At 45.1% G+C, this 19,648-nt stretch overlaps 1 protein-coding gene across 3 annotated transcripts in view; it reads left to right on the forward strand.

Annotated features, from left to right (window-relative positions):
• The first annotated feature begins 10,397 nt into the window (after positions 1 to 10,397).
• NFE2L2 (NFE2 like bZIP transcription factor 2) overlaps positions 10,398 to 19,648 on the forward strand; it is a 33,484-nt gene continuing 24,233 nt past the window's right edge. The window contains exon 1 of one of the 3 annotated variants that reach the window (XM_075608991.1): positions 10,398 to 10,620. In XM_075608991.1, the coding sequence (XP_075465106.1) occupies positions 10,579 to 10,620 (42 nt within the window). In that variant the 5' untranslated portion in view covers positions 10,398 to 10,578. Of the gene's footprint in view, positions 10,621 to 10,787; positions 10,981 to 19,648 lie in introns of those variants that run through there. The other 2 variants (XM_075608989.1, XM_075608990.1) reach the window with 2 other exon arrangements.

The raw sequence follows: 19,648 nt of genomic DNA on the forward strand, positions 1-19,648 counted from the left end.
GCCGGGACAAGTCCTGGCATTTGATGACCTGATGGATCGAGTGCAGGCACATGAGACTGTGCTGTTAGGGCGGGACCTAACCTCGGGAAAGAAGATGGGGGTGACCGCCAAAGAGGCTAAGAAGCCCGAAGCTAGAGTTGAGACGAGTGGGGATGCGAACCCGGAAAAGGAGGACCCTGAAGAACCTACGGCTGCCCGGGAGCGCCCCGCCTCGGGACGTATGTCCCCGACCTTCCGAGATAGCCCCCCTCTCAGCCACCTACAGTGTTACGCCTGCGGAAAAATGGGACATATCCGAGCACACTGCCCCTCACAATGGAGACCGGCGTTCCGACCTGCCAAGTCTATGCTGTGTACGCCTCAAGCCAGGGAAGCGGCGTCCCCTACAAGCAGCTGAATTGGACCGGCAGCCATAGTCAAGGTGGTGATTGAGGGTATCTATGCTTCTGCACTAATGGATACTGGGTCACAGGTGACCATAGTGTATCGGCCTTTCTACGATCAACATCTGCACCGGTTGCCGTTATTATCCGCCGACTCCCTGAGGTTGAGAGGGCTGAGCCATGAAGACTACCCTATTGATGGAGTGGTAAAGGTACACCTGGATATTCCGCAGCTGAACACCGGCAAGCATCATCCCATGGAGGTGGAAGCCTTAGTGTGGCCGGAACCTCAGGATCATCCCAGCGCTCCTATAATCACGGGGACCAATACCGACATCGTACAAGCGGTGATCCGCATGTATTTGCAGGAAGCAGGTGAATCACCGTTGCTGGCTCTCGCTGCTTGCCCGGTGTTACAAGAGGCTTGCGGTAAAATTGCGACCGAAGGAGAACATGGGGTGTTATACAACCTAGAACACGGGGGAGGGAAAATGATGACTGCAATGTGTCACTATCCTGCCAGACGTCCGGAGGATCGACTATTCTCATTGGAAAGCACGGCCCTCGATAGCCAGCGACGCGGCTACGAGGTGTTGGCCTCAGTGAAGAAGGGGGCAGGAAGAATTCCGTCCCGAACTCAAATCTATGTGAAGAACATTTCTTTCTACCCCATACGCATTGATCATCAGCAGCAGCTGGGTCGAATCTACCCAGTGGCCTCTGAGAGGAAGACAGAAGGTAGACGCCCGGTGGCCACTGTTCGTGCAGTAACTCCAAAGTTAGCGTACGACTTCAGGGACTCGCCATTGACAGAGAAATGGAAGGAGAGATTGCAGACCAAGCTGGAAACACGGCGGGAGGTGTTCTCCATGACGGCTTCTCCAACGCATACTACAAAAGGTTTCTCCCAATATTGACTAGCCATCTACTAAATCTTTACAATTCATTTCTGGAAGGGAACCCTATCCCCTCGTCTATGTCACTGGCAAACCTTGCCATTATTCATAAAGAAGGGAAGGATCCTGCGCAATGCGGGAGTTATAGGCCCATATCACTCCTAAACAACGATCTTAAATTATACAGTAAGATCTTGGCAAATAGATTGAACCCTATCTTGCCAAGACTAATAGACATTGATCAAGTGGGATTTGTCTTGGGACGTCAGGCCTCGGACAATACCCGGAAAGTCTTCAACATAATTGAACATGTCCACCTCACAAACTCCAACGTAATGCTCCTGAGCTTAGATGCAGAGAAGGCATTCGACAGAATTGATTGGCTATTCCTAACTAAAACATTAGAAAAATTTGGCTTCAAAGACACATTTCTAGAGGGAGTCCAGGCTTTGTACCAAAACCCATCTGCAATAGTTAGGCTCCCGGGCGGAAACTCAGAGAGATTCCAAATAAAAAACGGTACAAGACAGGGGTGCCCCTTGTCCCCCCTCCTTTTTGCTCTCACCATAGAACCACTGGCGGCTAAAATACGAAATAATATAAATATCAAAGGCGTAGCAATCGGAAACACAAACTATAAAATCTCCCTATTCGCCGATGATATTATACTGACCCTAACCCAACCCCAAACTTCCCGTCCCAATCTCCAAAGAGAACTGGAAGACTTCTGCAATATTTCTGGATACAAAATTAATAGTGAAAAATCAGAGGCCCTTAATCTCAGCCTCACAGAGCCAGAAGTGAAATTACTTAAAATAAACTTTGCATATAAATGGAGTCCCTCATACATCAAATACCTGGGAGTGAATGTATCGAAGGACTACCAATCACTATATCAGCATAACTACCCAGCTCTCTTTGATAGGTTTGTATGTGCATACTTTAGACTCCAAGTCCCCACAAACCAGCCGCTGCAACGGGACTGTCCGGGCCAGCACAAGTTAATCTCTCCGCTCCGCGAATTCTGGGGACCGTCCATGTGTCCTCGCCCTTCCGACCGCTGCTGTATGGTAAATCCAGGGCGGTCAGCTTATCAGGGAGACTTAACGGGAGAACTCTCTGTCAAGTCGGCAAAAACCAGAGGGTCTCGCGGTGCTTCCTCGTCTCGCGGGAATGGATCTGGAAAGTGATTCTCGTGCTGGTCGTCCTCGGGGGCAGTCGCATCGGGGCTTCGTCTCCGAATTGGCGGTGGATCTCGGCGGGTCTCAGGTCCAGGAGTCATGGGGTGAGTTCAGCTTTGGGTTATTTCTCTCTCGGCGTCTTCTGGTGCAGGGCAGAGATTCTCTCGGACGCTCTTGCTGGGCCGCCTCTACCGTCCTCTTGTCCTCGGTGTGGGGGGGAGTCCAGCCAGGAAGGAGGGGGGGTCAGACCCAGTGCCTGGGCAAATGGCAGCATATCCTCTGGGTGCTTCATCGTAAAGAACCGACCTCCCTTGTTCACTATTAGCTTAAAAGGGAAGCCCCAGCGATACTTTATGTCCTTTTCTCTTAGGAGGGATGTGAGGGGCTTCAGTTCTTTGCGCCGGTTCACTGTTAGTTTCGATAGATCACTGAACAGTTGTAAGGGTTCGTCATGGAAAGAGAGGGGTTCTATTTCACGGCAAGCTGTTATGATTTTTTCTTTGGAGGAGTAACTGTGAAGCCTCACAATTATATCGCGTCTACTCTTCGGGTCGTCCGATTTAGGCCCTAGAGCTCGGTGGGCTCTGTCGATTTCAAGGTCCTTTTCTGGGATGTCTTTACAGATCGTTGTCAACAGTTCAAGCAGGTAGGATTTGATTTGCGAGGGGGAGACAGTCTCAGGGACATTTCTGATTCGAATGTTTTGGCGTCTGTCTCTGTTTTCCAATGTTTTGGCGTCTGTCTCTGTTTTCCAATGTCTGTCTCTGTTTTCCTCTGGGCTCCAATGTCAAATGACATTGGCTGCGAGGAGGTCGCGGTGCCGGTGTGGTTCTCCTCGCAGAACCACACCGGCCCCGCAACCTCCTCGCAGCCAAACAGCAGCTCGGGTCCGGAGGTCAGAGACCCGCGGGGACCCCTGGTGCTGTGCGCGGTCATCCCCTGAGGAAGTAGAGTGACATCTACGAAACGCGTAGGGCTATTGGCATTGCCACTATTGGACTGGCTTTGGACGTTTATGGTCATTTGACATTGGAGCCCAGCTTTCCCTTCAGCCTGCCAGCTGTCCCTTTAAGGCCACGGGTACTATCGCGCGCGGGCGCGCAGAGATTTCCCGTTTGCTCCGGAGGAGGAAGTGAGGCGTGTGTCTACACGCGGTGCAGAGCTGTGGACCCCGCACACCAGCCTCCACGGCCGGAGCTGTTCCGGCTACCATCGCAGGGACGGTTTGGAGCTCAAGCCGCAACGGAGCAGAGACATCACTCGGCAGGGAGACCATCTGTATTTAGGACTTGTTCCTACCAATGCGAGTTTAAGCCTTGCTGTCTGTAAGTAGGGCTCCAATTTTTGTGTCTCAGATGACCTGCGGTTCTTTGTATTTGCCAATGCCAGACTTGGCATAGTTCCTTTTAATAAATAGTTTTTTAATTGTCGCTAGGACTCTTAATTGTTTGTGTGTATTAATGCAGTACTGCTCACCCTACAGTGTTGCGCTATGATTTTTGTTTGTTTGTGTTTTTCTCTTTGCATGGTCTGTCGAGCAAGTGTGCGGATCCCTTGAGGAGTTCAGGACATTCCACTGACAATTTGGCGCCAGGTTTTTCTTTATTTTGTGTTATTCTGTTAGTACTGGCAGTATCACCGGGCAGCCAACCTTTATTACAAGTCATTATTATACTATCACACTGTGTTTTACACTTTAGCGCTAGTTCACAATTTTTTGTTCACCAGAGCGGATATTCAGTTACAAAAAGCACTAATATAGACATCTAATGTAGGTTTCATAATAAATATTTGATCAAGAAGAAAAGCTAAGAAAACGTATTTAAAATGGTTTTGTGCTTTAAGTCCAGAATCCTTTCACATTTATACAAACCACAGGATTCATACATGTTTTCAGCAGAAGGAACATGTCAGCACTCCTACTGAACAGATATGTGGTCTGTTTGTATTAACATCCTGTAAATCATGGGCGACAAAGCTTTGTGGAGGCATAAATGGTTCACTAAAGGTTACAGGAGATGGATAAATGTTAACTTGTTTATACTGTGATTCTCCCTCTTACATTCCATGTGCGCAACAGGACTCTCTCTTGGCTTCTTTCCATGTTTGAATACAAAAATGTTTCTCCTCTACTGGCTAACAGTTGTATGTTCATAGTTTAAAGTCTGATTATCTGTCTACCGCAGTGGTTTACAATTTTTTTTTATGGTTAAGGAACCCTATAATTATATTGTGAAATTCTGGGGAACCCATAGCCTCTCTAATAGCACGTCTGAGATCAGATGCATTCTAAGGAGCCCAACCCTCTCTAGCAGTGCGACTGAGATCATATGTATTGTAAGGAACCTCAACCCTATCCAGGGCCACCGATAGGGGGGGGGGGGGCGGGGAGAGCCGGGACATGTGTCATGGGCCCTGTGGCTGTGGGGAGCCCGGCCAGCCAGCACTGGAAGTTGGGCCCGGCCCCAACTTCTGTACAGTATGAGTAATCAATGAGAAATAGAGCTCAAAACTAAGTATGCGATCACAGTGGTTCTAGCCATCAGCTGGTTTATCTCACACTGCTAGAACTGTTGTGCTGAATAACAGAGGTTGCGTGAACTCAACAGCTGATCCTGTTGTTTCTGACACCATACCCTATTCCTCATAAGGTGCCTTAGACCAGGGGCACGCAAACTTTTTTTGCGGCGCCCCCCTGCCTTACCTTCTCCGTTGGTCGCCCCCCCTTACCTCGCGCAGCGTCAAATTACGCCGTGGGGCAGTGTGATGTCATGTCATGTGACCCACGGCTTCATTTGACGTCATGTTACCAGGGCAACCGTGACATCAAATGACCCTGCAGCGTCATTTGATGATGCGTTGCCATGGTCACGCGTGCTGAAGTCGGCTGAATCCCGGTAATTAGGGGTTGCAGAGGCCACGCGCGGTCCCCTGGCATTTAATTTAAATGCCTGGGGGGAGAGCGCGTGACCTCTGCAACCACCCGCACCCCCCCAACAAAAATCTCGCGCCCCCCAGTTTGCGCACCGCTGCTTTAGACATATCAACCCAATAACACTTTATGCACTGTGGGAAGCCAGCAAAATCACTTCCTGCAGTTTATAGAGGTTTCTTTATTTTAAAATAAAGTATTTCAATTCAGTATGTGTGTGGCACTCTAGCAGATGGAACAATGAATATTTTTGCCCCTGTTCTGTTATACCATAGCCACCTTTATGCATATCCATCATGTAGCACCAAAATGAGTGCTCATACCTGTAGTAGTTCCCTCTCCCTGGCTTCCTTTAAAAGCAGATCACTTCCACTTCCGGGTTGACAGTTTAATGTTCCTTGTGGAGCACACATGAGATACGCTAATAGCTGGATTAGCTACAGTACATGGGTGAGCAGTGAGCAGCTCAAAAGTGACAGTGATCCAACCCAGCAGCTAGTTTGCTCACACTGCTAGAGCTGCGGCCTACAAAAGCAGTGGTTATGGGTTTAAGTCCTGTTTGATGTTACACCCTTCCAGTCATTAGGTTTCTGCCCTAGGCTTATTATCAACTCTATGGGGCTTATTCTGTAAGCTTCGTTAGGGCTGAACCGTACGATCTGCAAAGAAAGCCCCATTCAAGTCAATGGGGCTTTCCGTGCATATCGCACGGTTCAGCGCTAACGGAGCTTACAGAATAAGCCCCTATATATCTATAAATCCTTTTAGGAAGTGTGGGATGGGACTCATTTAAATATACTTTGCATAGTCATTAGCATATCTCCCACACGGGTACCTCAGGTGTGCTCCTTTCTCAGCACAGGTACGTCTCCCTAATTTATTTGAGGGAGGTGTGAGGGGAAACATGCACCTGCTCAAAAATAAAAAATAAAAATCTGAAATGGTGGATGGGCCTTTTTGAGACTGATCTGCAGACCAAAGGAACCAGCTGATCTGAGGTAGATCCAAATCTTCACCAAAAAAATGCTCTTCTGTTAAGGTAGTGTCCTTTAATTTTATCAATAAAGGGCATTCATGTTGACCCATTTAAAATTAAAATAACCTACAGCAAATTACATTAATCCGGTGTTCTAAAAAATAGTGGTACTGTGCAAATGGAAACAGGAAATAGTGCATTGCTACTAAACAAACGTTCTTACTTCCTGTGTTGATATATCACCTGCTTATTGTTTTGATTTTAATTTCTAATTAGGTAAAAACTATTTTTGCCCCCGTTTTGAAAACTGGAGACTTGGTGCATTATTCATTAACCCCTTCAGTGCTATGGGCTCCTGTCACCTCAATGCCCACGGGCCATCTGGCACATTGTTGTGACCGGAAAGAGAGGTTGCTTAGTTTGCGGCCAGTGCTCCACATCGTGAATGTCCCCTAGAAAACAAACAAAACCCTGTTGATATACAGGGTACTTCACAAGGGCCCCCAGTGTCCCACCCTTCATAATGTACGCTAACGAGTTAGATGGTGATAGTGCCAACATGGGCACTATCATATGGAAACTCCCATCAGGGAGTTTCTGTGCGATAATGCCCTGATCGGCACTATCGAAGTTTATTCATAATATGCTCTGACACACAAACAGACTGGTTCTCTTCACCAGATTTTGACGCTGTGTGAAATATGAATATATACATTGCACACACAATGGGTATTAGGGAGTACGGAGTACAACTGCTTTTACATTTACAACCCCACAGTATCACTGCTTTTTCATTGACAATGTTTTTTTATTTTAGGAAGCCTCTCTCCCTTTCAAAGCAAATAAAAACATCACTTGTGAGCAGCGGATTTCCAGATCCGCCGCACCATGGCACTTACTCGGTGCCGCCTCCTCTGTGCTGCCGCCCTTTGTCTTCTTAGAAGATTGTAAGCTTTTCAGGGCAGGGACTCCTTTTCCTAAATGTCACTTTTATGTCTGAAGCACTTCTTCCCATTATCTGTTATTTGTATTATTTGTTATTTATATATGTAACGGGTATTCCCCCCCCCAATCGCAGATTTAGTGTGGGGTGAAGGGGAACATACAATGTTACCATAGGTGTGTGGTGCGTTACCTGTTGGCTCACAGGAGGGCTGAGCTTCCGCCCCGGGGAACCTGGGGCACTATATACTAGGGGTAACTACTTACTCAATTCAGCGCCTCCACCTGCGATGGCTCCCACCAGAGGGGGAGTGGTTCCTCGCAGGACAATCACAATAATCACATACACGGTGAGGTATAATAACTAATACTATTTACTTAGGAACATAAGATAACACATAACATGACAGGTGTCCCTCTCACGAGGAGACACTAACTGCGACGTCTCACAGGACGCTTCCCCAACACCAGGTGATCCCACACAGTGTCCAAAGAACCCCTCCCAATGTCCCGCACTCTTGCAGAGAGAGGCAATGGGTGACTGCGCAGCCACAATTACACTAAGGGCCCGTTGGTGCACTTAGAACTGTATAGTACCTGCCGAGCACTCCGGTGCTCGGATCAGCAACAACTTCACAAAGGATCAGTCGTAGGATGACGTCATCTGATCCCCAACCGGACTCTTTGCATGCGGACCGCCGAGGGCGATCCCACCCTGGAAACAGTCTCTGAGGACCCCAACTTGGATCCAAACCTCTTAGCAGGAACCGCAGCGTCCGCTGTGTCCCTGTCTAATCTACCCTACCGTGACAGGATCCCTAACATAGGACCTGTCCCTACAGCACTAAGTGACACGCGCTATACTATAGGCCGTCCCTACAGCACAGCAACCTGTAATGGCTTTGGGGGAAACTCCTAGGGGTCTACAGGGGTTAATAACCTGCCCCACTTCCCTAACTCTTCCCAGTCCTGACTATTAGACAACTAGTCCCAATGCCTACAGCAACAAGCTGTAGCTCACTGGATGCTGGCAGCCAACGTGCTGCGCAACAAGGTGCCTGCCTGTCAGACCTCACAGCACTGACAGCCGTGACTCTGACAAGGCAGCACTATACTAAGGGCAGCGTCCCTATCTTGGGCCTCCCTCAGCACTTACCCACTAACCTAGTGGGGAGTTGGGGCCTACCTGGGGTGTGGGTACCTATATGGTTACAGGAGCTGCACTCTCTCCCCGCACCCTTCCTTCCCTCACAGCTCCCTGACTCCAACTTGCAAACCTGAGTGACAGGGTCCCTTAACCTAGGGCAGTCCCTGGCAACACTCACTGTAATGGGGTACTTAGCTACCTCGGGCTCTGGGGGTGCTGGCCTAGTACAGGGAGTCCCTGACTCCCGTACCCTACCTCCTTCCCTGGGCTGCTCCTGTCTCTGACTGACTAGCGTGGGCTCAGCGCGCGAATTGTATCCACTTGCCTGCCTGGAGATCCTAAGCCCTATTGGCTCCCTGGCATCACGTGGGGCGCGCAGAGGCTCCTGGGATCTGTAGTCCCTGCTCAGAGCCTTCCCTGAATGGCTAGGGCTTCGCGGGCTTTCCCTCCACTGTCCTGTGCCTGCGCAAGCTATCGGCGGCTGCCTCAATCTTTCCCTGCCTAGCCTTGCCCTCGCGCGACTTCGCCCTGACTCTGGGGCTCTACCTGCGCATGCGCGAGCTAAGGGGCAATGGCGGCGCCCTATCCGCCCGGCTCCGAGAGCGCCGGGATCCCCGTGACGAGCGTGCGGCCTTGGCAACCGGCCGCACGCGTCCCCGGCAACCCCGAGCCGGGACCTGACCGCCCTCTCCCCTGCCATCGCCGGACGGAGCCACCATTGGACGCGGCGGCACCCGCGATCGGCAGCTGGGTGAGGGGGGTGCTGACGAGCTGCGGAGACCTGGCTACATATAATTATCACGTATTACTGCTGTGAAGCGCTATGCACATGAATGGCGCTATGTAAATAAAGATATACTTACATACAAATTGCCAACGTGACGTCAAGCATGAGCGCGGCACGGGGGACGCAGTCGGGATCACAGCACAGAATAAGGGGTTAAATAAACAGGGGTTTATTCTGGCAAAAGCCACCAGGGAACATCACAAGCAATAAACAGTTCAAACACTCAAAAAACAGTATACAATAGATACATTTGCCAGATTCATCAATTAATTGGGGTCTCCTAACTCACTAGGCGCTGGGCGCAACATAAGCCCGCGTACCCAGGTCGTCTCCCACAAATCAGTCCTCTTCCGCGGCTACAAAGGCTGCGTCCATAGACACTGCAGCCGTGTGGAGGCTGAGGGAAAGTGGGTGCTTTCCCTGGCCTTAGTACGCGCGCCGTCCGGGGGCGTGTCTATGGGCGGGGCACTGACGTCACGGAGCTGGTTCGCCCTCATTGGGCGAACCGCTCACGTGACCGCCCTATCGCGCGTGAAATCAGTTTTAACTGTTTCTCTCGCATCGTGCGCCCCCTTCCGCTTCCGCACGCAGTATAGACGCGATCACTGCCTTTAGGCAGTCTGATCACTCAGCGTACGGATGCGTCCGCGCGGTCTGCCTATCTATGGACGCAGCCAAAGTCTTCAGATCGCCGCTGGCTCGTATTTCCAGGTAGTCTCCGCTCACTACCCACCGCACGGCAACATCCAACTGCTTTCTAAGCAAACACATTGTATAAATCTGTCTAAAATACTGTGCACAGCAAAATAAATATCACTTCTGAGCATATTCCAATAAAATATTGTGAAATATATGTTTCCTCAATGGTAACAACATGTTGAATCTGTTGAAGTGAGACACAGCACCGCTACATTCTCTGGGCCACCAATAGAAGCTTAAGTTTGTTTTCCTATTGTTCATACAGCACTGAATGAGTTAAAAAAAATAGGAGCTGGAAGCAGTGGTGGTTAATGCTCGCCCCGCCCATTTATACGTCTTCTAAATTGTCATCGGCATGTGGGCGGGTAGATTCTACATCGTCTTCTCATTGGCTGAGGGGGGCGGGCAGATTCTACAGCCTCTCCTCATTGGCTGAGAAGCGCAGAGTTTCACTTGGTGACGTTGGCGAGACAGTTTCCCAACACATTGCTCGGGCAGGACTACCCAGTGGGACAGAACATCAGGAGTGAGGCCGGTGACTGAGCAGAACCAGGAGTACCGAGGCCGACATATTATCAGCACCACACATCACTTCTCCCAGGAGTTACCCAACCAGGGGGGTCAGTGGGGCCAACATGACAGAGATCGCGGTACCGCCTGCCCTGCAGTTACAGCAGGTGAGATAATGTCCTGGGGAGAGAGACCTGTCCTGGGGGTGAAGGAGAGACTGGGCGGGGGGGGGGGGTGACACCCCCTCCCTCCATGTGGACACTCCCCCCTCTCCCTCATGACCCCCCCCCCCCCCCCCTCATCCTTCATGAGGACACTGACTGACACTTCATGTTGTCATTCTGGGTATAGGATCTCAGGTTGGATTTGCCTTGTATTAGTTTGGGGGTCCCTGAGTGGTAAGGAGCGTAAGGATCCCATGATATGGGCTAAAGGTGTCACCTGCTTGACAGCTGCCTTTACCATCTGCCAGAGACCTTGGGATTGGGGCTTGTGATCACCCACAAAGAAGAGCAAGATCATTGACAGTTAAGCACTTAACTATTATTCCATTTCATGTTGCAATGTCTTTTACACAGACATATCCCCACATGATTGTCATGAAGGGAGTCTCATGTTTTATAATAGGGTCCATCCATGCTGATGGTTTCTGCTGCACATTGCTCAGTAGGATGTAAGTGGGCGTTGGGCTGTGTATGACCTTTGTGCCAGTGTTTTGGGATGCCACGGGGAAACATACTACTTACCTAAATACCACTTATAAGGCTGTGAGAGACCTCAAATGTGTCTGGATGGTTTTATGGGATCTTGGGGCACAAAAGCATGGTTGGGTGAGCTTATCCCATCACAAATTCATCAGGATTGCTTAATATTCTCATTCATTGTGGCAGAGTTTATGACCATTATCCTTGTTTTTACAGCAATATGGCAAGAGTTGGGCTCTTAGTAATTGTAAGCTTTTTATGGATGGGGATTCTTTAACTTCAATATTTACTTTTTAGAATTGTCTCTCTCATCGTATTGCATCACCCCCCGTGTGTTTTAATCTCTATTTAAACGAAATAAAAATAATCTTCAGTAATGTGGCCAAATAATCACTTTTTTTTTTATTGTACTGTACCTACCGTTACAAAAACATTTAGTTTAAATATGGTGTCCGCCCTCTGAATTTGGTTGTCTTTTCTCACTATGGAAATCACCCCATTGTTTCCTGGCAGTTCTGTTCCAGTTTCCTAGTCCCTGTATTATTAGTGTTATACAATTTGTCTGCTCAGTTTGCTTGCTCTCTCCCTGACAACCGAATGTGCAGAGCTACATGGGGGAACTTTAGGGGGGTTAAAGGAATAATAATTCCCAGAATAAAGTTATATTGTTAAGTAACCCCTGCAACACTCAGACGTGCATTGTCAAGATAATTTAAAAAGGCAATGCAAAGTAATCCGCATTTAAACTGCTGTATGTTGAATGTGTTTCAGTGATTGTGTCTGTAATAAAGATACAGTATAATGGTGCAGCAGACACTCAAATGTTGTTTTTTCCATGTAATCTGTTAGGGTGATATGACTCGATTTAGTTATCAATCTGAGAATGTGAAGCTGCTAGTGTATTGTATGTATGTAATTTCCCAGAATCCCTTGCTGCAGTGGAAGCACTGTATGCTAGGTGATAATGGTGAAAGGCAGGGTTGCAAACCTGTCTAAGACATGTGAATGTGCTGACAAGTGATCTTTTTATTTGCTATATTTATTGGAAATTTTCAATACAACATCATTGAGATTACAATTTTTGACAGATTTTCCATAACATATTTTACATTTTGAAAATACACATTATTTGCTTAAAGCTGCAGTTCAAGCTCCCGTTTTTTTTTCACTTCAATAGTTTCATGTGGGCAATCTCTACTTACCTAAAGAACTGCATAGCTGCCGGTCAATTCGTTCTCAGTCTATTGATCGGCGAAGTTTGGCAACATCTTTAGATCTGGGAAATGTAAAAATGGTTGCTATAGGAACAAACATGCTTGTTAAAATAGAATACAAGAAAATTGATCTTTCAAAGTTGTGTTTTTTTTGTTTTTTTTTCAACAGAAAATGCTAAAAGTATTCTTACTACAGAACTGATTTATTAAAAAAAAAACATGCAGGATATTGCATGAACTGCAGCTTTAACAAACAGCCATGTTATTTATCCTGGTCACATTTCTGAATGTAACTCTCATGAAATACTTTATGTAACTTTAATTAACATAACAATAAATCTCAGTTGTTTTAACCATTCTTTATACCTGTTATTAAGATGACTGTATGGATTCCCCCTAACCACAATGTCCTTCTTTCTTTTCCTTATTGCTTTCTAAGTTTTTTAGTTTGCTTAGAGTATTCTATTTTTATTTTGTGTGAGTACCTGTCTGGTTAAACACCATGTTGTGTCTGGAAATAATTTTTCTATGTCTAGTTAATGAGCCATCCCCATTTTTTGAAACCATTTTTGGTCTTGAGTGCCTTTTGGAAGCCTGCCTCTATTTTATCCATACTCATCAGTTTGAATAAATATGATTTTACTATGTCTAATGTTGATGGACATACCCACTGCAGCATAATTGTTTTTCTGGCTGCTAGCAGCACCATTTCATAGGCCTTTACTGCTTTGGTTGTGTTACTTTCCGCATCTAGCCATGGTTCTACTGTATGTTGGCAAAAACACCATTGGGTTCTTATGTTTTGTGACTTTGAGTGTTTTTGCTATATAGTCCATAATTTCATCCCAGAATTGTTTGATTACGCTACATAGCCACAAGCAATGTTTGAGGTCTGCTTTTGCCGTTTGGCACTTGGGCCATTGGTTATTAGCTCCCGTTAATGGATGAGGGTTCTTGTTGAATGCAACATATACCCTATGTGTTATTTTGAATTGTACTTCACTCCATGTCTCTGATGGCGTTAGTTTATAAATCCTAAGTAGACAAAAAAGGAGTTCTTCTATATCTTGTTTTTCTGGAAAGGTCTTTTTTGCTATGATATTAGTGTATTTTGTAGAAGTAAACCAATAAGGCTGCGTCCACGCTAGCGCTGAGCGAGCGGCGCTTGGCGAGTTTAGTTCCTGCAATTCCGCGCGGTGCGCGCTTAGGCATGCACGCTCTCCCAAGTTTGGCGCTTGGGGAGTCAAAAAAAAGAGAGTTTGAATCACGCTCAACATGACACATGACCCCCCCCCCCGCGCACGCTTGCAAAAGACACAGGATACCCGGCGCTCATGCTTGGAGAGCTGGTGACATCACCGCTCAAGGATGAGCGCGGTCAGTGCCAGCGGGGCCGCAGCCTAATTTGTGGTTGTTTTCTTATTGATTTTGGGACGGACTGTAGCAGCAATATATACCTCCCCTTTATCTATTCCCTAGCAGCTTCACCTCTTGGTAACATTGAGCTGACTTGGAAATGGTCCTTGCGTCATCATACAAAGATAACTTCGCCTGTTGTATAAGGATAGGATTATTTATTAGGTGCGCACTGCAAGTCAATGTTACTGTTCCTGAATGCAGCATTTGTCAAGCCCTGAAAGATTATTTTCGAAGCCTTACAATGGCATTGTTAACCCTTTCAATGCCCTTATGACTTACGTTGGCATGCTAGCAGCCCTTATGACGTACTGAGTACGTCATAAACGTAATGCTTGTTTTCTAGGAGGAGACTGCATACACCATTCAGATCGGAACTGACGTGAAGCCCGCTCCCGTTCTGTACATGTTGCTGGTCGCATCACATGGGCGCAATCCCGAAAGTCCATTGGCACTCGAGTCCTTCCAGAGGTTCTCCGGAGTTGAACTGAGCTATTTTTAGTTCCGGGTGTTCCCCATTCCTGAGATACATACTCTTGTAGTTACCGGTGTTCTTGTTCCCATCTGGGAAATCAAAATGGTAGCCAAACTGGCTTCTGTCCCGCTGGCTAATAGAAAGCCACAACTTCTTTGGGGGATGATGATGTTGTTGTGACTTTCAATTGGATGACACTGACGGCCGTCTTAGAATTTCTAGGAATTATACCGGCAACTAAAACGGTAAATACGGGAACCGGGGATTTACCCTAGGGCTAAAAAATAGCATGGTTTAGCTCAGAAGGATCACTCAGTTCTACATCTACAATCAATATTAAAAATGGAGGATTGTTGCTTTAATAAACCCCTTGCTTGGGGCAGTGGATCAGACTAGGGCTTGCTCATGGGTAATCTTACTTTGTCTTCTGCTTGGCACAGTCTCACAACGGCCCAGGTAAATTGGGTTACCCATGTGTGTGTAACCTTTAGCCATCTTGAGGCCCATTACTGCTCCTGGCTAGCTATTAAGGGGGCAATCCCTCGGACTAAAGTGTACAAGTGAATGTTTAAGGGGCGATTGATGCCCTATTTACCAAAATCTGATACCAACAAGTATTATTTCATCTTTTTTGTTTGGAGCTACATTCCAGATAAACAAAAGACATATCTTTGTTAAATTGTTTGCAATAGTTAGTTTTTTTTAGTTGCCTATATGGGATTGCATATTTTTAAGCACATGTATTCTTAAACTTTTTCAAGGTCACCTTCAGGTGATCATCTTTTCTGTTGTCTGATTTTTATATACAAATAACCATCATATCATATTATATGTATAACCGTTGCACATTTCTGTTTTCTTTATATATTGTTATTTTGAGGTCTATTTCATTGCAGTCCATGCTCCCTAGCCAGACCTATATCCATTTAGAGGGACAATTGTAATGCTAAAGTTAAATATCACAATGCAATTTTAAGTGAAAAACAATGATTATAAGAAATATTGTTTTGGCATAGAAAACCATGGTGCTAACGGAGAAATAATGTCTGTCCTCCATACAGCAACAATCAGATTGAGGAAAAACTCCTAGATCAGATTGCTCTGTGTCGTTGGAAGTTTTGTGTTGAATGTTGGCAATCCCCCAAAGGATCTCCTTTCCTGTCGGTGGCGTGTGAGCTTTTATCCTCTCTGCAGGCAGGGTGCAGTTGGAACTGCTGAGTTTCTTGTGCAACCCTCCTCTGCATTTCCCTTCCACTCCCTCCTTCCTTCAAGGGCAGCCTTTTAAAAAAAAAAAAAAAAAATTCCGACATCTGGATTCAGCCACCACTTTGTGCTTGCAGCATAATGTAATAACCCTGTATTCTTGCATAGGGCTGCTACTGCTAGAGAAAGCAGAACAGAAGGAAATGGTCAGATACTATGAGAACAGTACGTGTACATTCATGCATACTGTATCCGCTACTTATCTTTCTGTTTGACAGCATCCTAATTACTGTAGCAAAAACATAAGTCACAATTCATCCAAAAGTTTTTAGGGCTGACAAACGGTGTTGTCGTCCAAAAGAGATTAAATAAAGGTAGTAAAAACACAAAGCTTTTGTTTACTATGGAAAAGTTAGAACATTAAAAAAAAATGCCTGGGCTTGTCCAATTTTTTTGTTTTGTTTTGTTTGTTTTTAAAAACTTTCCTTGAAAAGTAAGTTGGCCTAGATCGACAGAAATGTGTTTTGTATGAGTGCACAAATGATCTATTCCGATGTGATGGGCCATAAGATCCACTATGGCAGGGATGGCCAACTTCAGTAATCAAGGGCCACCAACAGGTCAGGTTTTAAGGATATCACTACTTCAGAACAGGTGGCTCAATCAGTAGCTCAGTCCACGACTGAGCCACCTCTTCTGAAGCAGGGATATCCTTAAAACCTGACCTGTTGGTGCCTTTGAGGACTGAAGTTGGCCACTCTTGCACTATGGACTTGCAGTAATTGGTAAATGAGGGCCTACAGCTTTCAAAGTGCACTTATGCGATTTGGTAAATGTCATGACCGTATCAATTGGCTTGTATATAGGGTTAATTACACTTGGAACTGGATTTACTATTCCTTCATTGACATCAGGGGTTGTTTAATTAATTAAAAAAAAAGAAATCTGAAATTTCATTTTTAATGTATTATAATGTAACGTGTGTGTGTGTGTGTGTGTATTTTGATTTTGTTTCTATGCAACCATTTACAACGTCACATCCCCTTCCTCTTCTGAAACAGGCTCTGGCACACCCCTTTTGAGCCCTGTCTTCTCTCTAGGAATGCACCAATTGTATCTAGTGACTGCCTGGTAACATGATCTTCCCCACAGAACATTGTATCTTTGTTCCGCTTCTGCTGCACCGACAGCCATTTAGTGAACCCCTGAGCCGAATCTTCGCCGATCGATCGGCAACTTGGCTAATTACTTATCATTGTGTGGATTGTATTGATGCACATATAAAAGGGAAAAAACATAAAAAATGTATAAAAAAAACGCTAGCTTGGACTGCTGCTTTAAGTTCTCGTATTAATCTTAAAGTTTTTAGCGCATATGCAATGTTATAATAACCCCTCATTTACATGTCAATTTCATTGCCGTCTGTTCTACTTAACGCTATGCTTTTTACGGGAGGAAACGTGACTTAACGTTATGTCATTGACCTTTGAAAAAACACCATTCGTGTTAATGTGACATTAAGTTTGGCTAACGCCTCGTTAGGTGACAACAGTGCTTGGTGGCCCAGATCCAATGTGAGCTTTCCTTGGTTGGCTGTTTCTATTCCTCTTTCCGCCTGCATAGTAAAATTCACACCACTGTCACAGCCTGGTAAACATGCTATAGATCCCTCTCCCTCTGCCCCCTCGCTGCTTGAATTGTTGCCAAGAAAATTGGGAAACTCCTGAATTTCCTTTATAAATGCTTAAAAAAAAACAAAAACAGCCTATCGATGTAATTTATTTTAAGATTTAAACACCTTTTAAAAGAAGCAGTCAGAGATGCAACACAAACATAGACCATTCATGTGAACATAATCCACAACATTCTGTATGTTTAAAGCAAGACCGTGTAGTGTAACTGGACCTTTTTTGAATATCTGAATGAGGCCTACTAATTAATGTGGATTCTAAATCTTTTTCAAACCTAATTGTCAGCATGAAATAATTGTCCTCTTGCTTTTAAATATGTCATGCAGAGGAAAAATACGTGGTACATTTGGGGACTATTCCTTCTGGACTCTTTACATTGAGTTTTAATACCTTCTTTGTAAGAAGAAAACAGACAATGTCTTTGTGTCCTAAGCAACAAACACGCTTTCCTGTTTCTTATGAACCTTCGCAATGCGGCAAGTGTAAGCTTTCTGAAAAGAGGACACAAAATTGGCACACATAGGCCCTGGTGCATTAAACTCTGTTAGGCTATTTAACCTAACATTAAGCCAATCAGAACATCTATTCACTAAAGCAAATAACCTAACATATGGGTATTTTTTTTCTTCTTCTGACCATTGGTGCTAATTATATGCAAAAGAGGCATTCCGCCTAACATTGCATATTCACTAAAGTATTATAAATTGTCCTTTTGACAACATATGGAGAGACACACATCTGTGCACAAAAAATGGGCACCACTGAGATAGCTGTGAAATAGGCTTACAAGAATCATTTGCATATCGTATTACCATATTCCCCAGGTATCTCGGGGGTACACATACATCTCTTGCCACATGTTGTGTTTATCTATATATCCCCTAGAGAGAGATATATCACGCAGAACTCTAGTAAAATAAGACACTCTCTGGTTTATCCTGATGTTAATTATATACTAATGAGTTAAACAATGGCCCATATATCTATATCTCTCTAATGCAATTTAGCTTAGTGAATTTCAGCTAAACTCAGGGAAAATAATGTTTGTTACTATTTTAGGTTACCTAATATTTGTTGATTTGATGGAGCGTACTGCATCTTGCCCAGAATGATTTGTTTATTAAAGTCTCCTAGCTGCAAAACCTGTGCAAAATAATTCTACTTCATTTATGAAATGAAGGTTCCCAATAGCTTTCAATTGTATGTCTTTCTATTTTCTAAAATGGTTAATTTATTACATGGCTTGCAATGGTTCCTCTTCTTCAGTCCGTTATACCTGCATATGGTTTTTGGGGTCTGCCCTTCGATTGGTCTTCTTAACGCTGAGAGAGGGAGACCGTGGCGTGTGAGAAGTCATGTGAAGTATGAGTCGCAGCAAACACACAACCCCTGTTCTGTGATCTGAGGAACTCTTGGCTCAATCGTCTTAATCTATGAAACAAAATGAAAATATTTTGTACTGATATCAAATATTTTGTACATTCAGGATATCAATTAAGTGTGTTGAGGCTTCATGTTGAGTTGATGTTGAAATTCCATTGCCACGTGTCACTTTTACTTTATTTTCTACAGCATTTCACTGGATTTCTTTAAAATGGCAGTCCCACCAAGTACAGTAGATGTGTTTCTGTAAAGAACAAACAAAAGAAACCCAACTCTGCCTATTTCTTTACAGCTATTTCTAACAGGTGTTTCAATACAATACATATTACATTGTTGTACAGCTCTAGATCCCAAAACCATACATATGAAAATACAAATATTATGGCCTGCCTAATACATTTTGTAAGGAACAATTTAGTGACTCGTACCAAAAAGACGATAGAACACACTTGGGGGGGGGGGGGGGGGGGGGGGGGGGGAAGTAGAAGCAGTGCACAGCCACATGGAGATTACAGGACAAAATATCTTTGAAAAATAATAATTTTACTTAAGCCATGTTAAAAGGAGGCAAACATCCTCCTGCTGGCATGAAACGCGTTGGATGTTTGCCTCCTTTTTAACATGGCTTAAATAAAGGAATACATTTTCAAAGATACTTTTGCCCTTTGGCTATGCACTCCTTCCACTTTTTTGAATCTATTGGATTCTGCTGGCAGATGATCACGCTGTGACAGATACCGTGTGTGTGTCAATAGTCAGTACATCTTTATCTTCTTTAGAAGTATTTCAGTTCCAGTGGTTTATCCACTATGAGGGGTTCTATGGAACATTACTAACAAATGAAACCGCTGAAGATCTGTTTCTACATATGGGAGCTTTATCTAAGGCTTCTAATTTCTGAGCTAGGGATAGGCATGGAGTTATTCTACCCTGAAGAAATATTTGAGACAATATTCGGTCGGCTTACTCTCTTCATTCACACGGAGGGGACCACTATTAAGCATATTAACTGAAGGCTATTAAGAATGTTTTTTCCTTGCTCTCTGAGCACCTATACACAATACTTGTAAGGCTGCGCTTATACAGCCGTCGACGCCACCGATGACGTC

The sequence above is a fragment of the Ascaphus truei genome, chromosome 7 (genome assembly GCF_040206685.1).
Source record: "Ascaphus truei isolate aAscTru1 chromosome 7, aAscTru1.hap1, whole genome shotgun sequence".
Lineage (NCBI taxonomy): Eukaryota > Metazoa > Chordata > Amphibia > Anura > Ascaphidae > Ascaphus > Ascaphus truei.